This window comes from Palaemon carinicauda, chromosome 16, assembly GCF_036898095.1.
Source record: "Palaemon carinicauda isolate YSFRI2023 chromosome 16, ASM3689809v2, whole genome shotgun sequence".
Lineage (NCBI taxonomy): Eukaryota > Metazoa > Arthropoda > Malacostraca > Decapoda > Palaemonidae > Palaemon > Palaemon carinicauda.
Genome location: NC_090740.1, coordinates 76,645,988 through 76,650,300, shown reverse-complemented (window position 1 = coordinate 76,650,300; position 4,313 = coordinate 76,645,988). Strand labels below are relative to the sequence as shown.

The 4,313-nt window shown below is 35.3% G+C and overlaps 1 protein-coding gene across 1 annotated transcript; it reads left to right on the top strand.

The window, feature by feature from the left end:
• Positions 1-2,473: 2,473 nt before the first annotated feature.
• Positions 2,474-3,574, top strand: LOC137655376 (protein FAM133B-like). Its single transcript, XM_068389268.1, has 2 exons — positions 2,474-3,023; positions 3,504-3,574. Exons 1-2 carry the CDS (start codon positions 2,474-2,476, stop codon positions 3,572-3,574), a joined length of 621 nt encoding a protein of 206 aa, XP_068245369.1.
• The last annotated feature ends 739 nt before the right edge of the window (positions 3,575-4,313 follow it).

Genomic DNA, 4,313 nt, shown 5'->3' with positions numbered 1-4,313 from the left:
TCATTTACTTCCTTATTTCCTTTCCTCACTAGGCTATTTTCCCTGTTGGAGCCCTTGGGCTTATAGCATCATGCTTTTCTAAAGACGGGTTGTAGCTTAGCAAGTAATAATAATAATAATAATAACAATAATAATAATAATAATAATAATAATAATAATAATAATAGTGAGCTTTAATTTTTAGCATATATCTCATATGATACAACTAAATTTCTTATAATATTTTTCGGTTTTCCCTTCATATTCTTTATATATTCTTTCCATACTTTTTAGAAGTATCGATACTTTAAGTACTTTCCGTGAAAATCGAGAAAGATTTTAATTCACTTGGGTCCACGATGCAGGTATAGGTCACAGCCAGGGTTGCCAGATTATTTCGACTGGATTATCGTACACGAGCCTTGAAATTGTAGTTTTTCAACCAAAATGATCGTACACACACGCGTTGTTTACTGTTTACCCATTTTCCTTTCATGGGTATACTGAGTTTTCCGTTAATTTGATAACTCGTCGAAGTTCTACCATTTGTTTTATATATATGTATGTTTATATGTATATGTATATGTATATATATGTATATATATATATATATATATATATATATATATATATATATATATATATGTATATATATATACAGATATATATATATATATATATATATATATATATATATATATATATATATATACATACATATATATATATATATATATATATATATATATATATATATATAAAGTATATATATATATATATATATATATATATATATATATATATATAGGCTATATATATATATAGATATATATATGTATATATATGTATACATATATATATATATATATATATATATATATATATATATATATATATATATATATATATATGTATACATATATATATATATATATATATATATATATATATATATATATATATATATGAGCCGTTACTAGTCCACTGCAGAACAAAGGCCTCAGACTTTTTTTATCCACTTGCGTCTGTTTATGGTCTTTCTATGTCAGTTTATCCCTGCAAATTTCCTTAGTTCGTCAATCCATCGTCTTCTCTTCCTTCCCCAGTTTCTTTTGTAAGTATTGGGGACCCATTCTGTTATATCTTATGAGAGAGAGAGAGAGAGAGAGAGAGAGAGAGAGAGAGAGAGAGAGAGAGAGAGAGAGAGTCTAGTTGCTGACTGTATTAACTGGGGGTAAATAATCCCTTAGGACAAATTGAATACTGACATAACATGACTTGTCATTACTTAAATTGATCAGTTGTAGCAGAAGCGATAATGAATAATGAGGGAATGAGGACACAAGACAAATTTAAATAATCATCACAGACAGACACACACACACATTATTATCACAGAAATATTCAGACAAAGGGGTCTACAATAGGATGCAAATTACGAAACTACAAAGATCATTTTAATATCTTTTTAAATTGGCGATAGTACATTTTCAATAAACTTTTTAATCCTCGAAAAATGAGGTTTACTTACCGAGATAGAGATGTACGTAAAGGCAATCAATTCTTACTCATTTCCTCTTCCTTCGTTTAATATTTATCATTATTTCTTCTTATTCCCCTTCTTTCCTTCCGTATCTTTTCCTGTATCCCAATTCTTTCACAACAGCAGTAATTTCATCAGCACCCAAACCAGCTGATTGACAGGAGGCCTTCCCCCCCCCCCCCCCCCCTCTGACCGTGGGAAAATGTGAGTCAATACTTCTACGACTCAGCTCAAGCGAAAGAATTGGGATACAGGAAAAGATAGGGATTGAAAGAAAAGGAATAAGAAACAATGATAAATATTGGTTCATAGAGAGAGGAAAGTAGTAAGAATTGATTGCCTTTACGTACATCTCTATCTCGGTAAGTAAACCTCACTTTTCGCGGATTAAAAAAGTTGACTGAAAAGTCACATCCGTCAATTTAAAAAGATATTAAAATCCTCTTCATAGTTTCGTAATTTACGTCCTATTGTAGACCCTCTTATCTGGATATTTCTAAGATAATAATGTGTGTGTGTGAGTGTCTGTGATGGATATCTAAATTCGTCTTGTGTCCTCATTCCCTCATTATTTATTATCGCTTCAGCTACAACTGATCAATTTAAGTAATGACAAGTCATGTTATGTCAGTATTCAATTTGTCTTAAGGAATTATTTACCTTCAGATGGTGAATTTCTTCCAGCTGAAGGAGTGTTCCAAGAAGAGCTGGAAGATGGCGAATTTCTTCCAGGTGGAGAAACTTTCCAGGATGAAATGGAAGAGGAAATCGATCTTCCAGCTGAAGGAGTGTTCCAAGATGAACTGGAAGAGGAAATCGAACTTCCAACTGAAGGAGTGTTCCAAGAAAAGCTGGAAGATGGTGAATTTCTTCCAGTTGAAGAAACTTTCCAGGATGAACTGGAAGAGGAAATCGAACTTCCAATTAAAGGAGTGGTCCAAGAGCTGGAAGATGGTGAATTTCTTCCAGCTGAAGAAACTTTCCAGGATGAACTGGAAGAGGAAATCGATCTTCCTGCTAAAGAAGAGGTCCAGGGTGAACTGGAAGATAAAATCGATCTTCCAGTGGAAGAACAGCAAAGTGAGCCGGGTCTTCCTCAAAGAGCATGTAGATGAAGAGAAGGAGGAGAAGGAGGAAGAAGAGAAAGTTCTTGCTCTTGAAGAACATCGGTCTGTAGATGATTCAAAGGCAGAGAGAAGTGATAAAATACTCTCAAAGAAAAAGAGGAGTAATAAAAAACTATCAAAGAGTGAGAGGAGTAAAAGGGAGCTCTCAAAGGCAGAAAGAAAAAATAGTAATCTCTCAAAGGAGCAGAGCAGTAATGAAGATTTCTCAGAGGAAGAGGAGAGATTGGATTCTGATATATATGAAGTTCCTGTTCATAATTACTACAGTCTGTTGTCCGGTAAAGATGATATGGACAGAAGTCCCTTGAAGAAGTCGTCTCATAAATCAGAAAGGAAGAAGGAAAATAAGAAGAAAAGAGGAAGAGGAGGAAGATGTAATAGAAACTGTAAAAAAAAATTAAAAGCCCCAAAAAACAAAAACTGAAAAAACAAAAAACGAAAATAATAAAATGCTAAAAAAATCTAAAAAAATACAAATTGGAAAACTAAAAAAAAAAAAAAGTGGAGTGTTTTTGTGAAAAAGTAGTTTAAGTTCACTAATTGGAAAAAAAAATTCCGGATGTTTAGAATAACTGCCCACCTCAATGGATTTGTGGCTAAACCCCTCAGCTTAAATGGTGCTTGGACTAACTGAAAAGGGTGGCTCTGCAGAGGGAAGAAACCTGGCTGAGTTTAGTATGCTATGTACCTTGATGGGGTGTACAGGACCTTTGTCAAGTGTACAAATGGTCGGATATCTAGATCTATTCTTTCGGATACCAACCTTCGGGTGGTTCTGGGGGAATAATCTAGAAGACCGGCTCTGCAGAGGGATGAAGCTGGGATTCTTCTAGTATGCAATCTTATCTTTATAGGTTGGCCCAAGATAGTTCAGCTGGGGAAGGAAGTTGCATCTCTAGTGAAGTGCTCATCCAATGGCTGCTGATGGAGGATTGGGAGCAGAGACAGTTATGGTCCTGAGGATGCTAGGCTTAATTGCCTGTCCTGGAGAAGCTTGACTTAATTGTCTGGCTTCATGCTGCTTGGATTAAAGGTTTGGCTTAATTGCCTGCCCTAGAGAAGCTTGACTTAATTGTCTGGCTTCATGCTGCTTGAATTAAAGGTTTGGCTTAATTGCCTGGCCTAGAGAAGCTTGGCTTAATTGTCTGGCTTCATGCTTTTTGGATTGAAGGCTTGGCTTAATTGCCTGGTCTAGAGAACCTTGGCTTAATTGTCTAGCTTCATGCTGCTTGGATTAAAGGCTTGGCTTAGTTGCCAGGTCTAGAGAAGCTTGGCTTAATTGTCTGGCTTCATGCTTTTAGGATTGAAGGCTTGGCTTAATTGCCTGGTCTAGAAAACCTTGGCTTAATTGTCTAGCTTCATGCTTTTTGGATTAAAAACTTGGCTTAATTGCCTGGTCTAGAGAAGCTTGGCTTAATTGTCTGGCTTCATGCTTTTTGGATTGAAGGCTGGGCTTAATTGCCTGGTCTAGAGAAGCTTGGCTTAATTGTCTGGCTTCATGCTTTTTCGATTGAAGGCTTGGCTTAATTGCCTGGTCTAGAGAAGCTTGGCTTAATTGTCTGGCTTCATGCTGCTTGTATTAAAGGTTTGGCTTAATTGCCTGGTCTAGAGAAGCTTGGCTTAATTGTCATGCTGCTTGGATTAAAGGCTTGGCTTAATTGCCT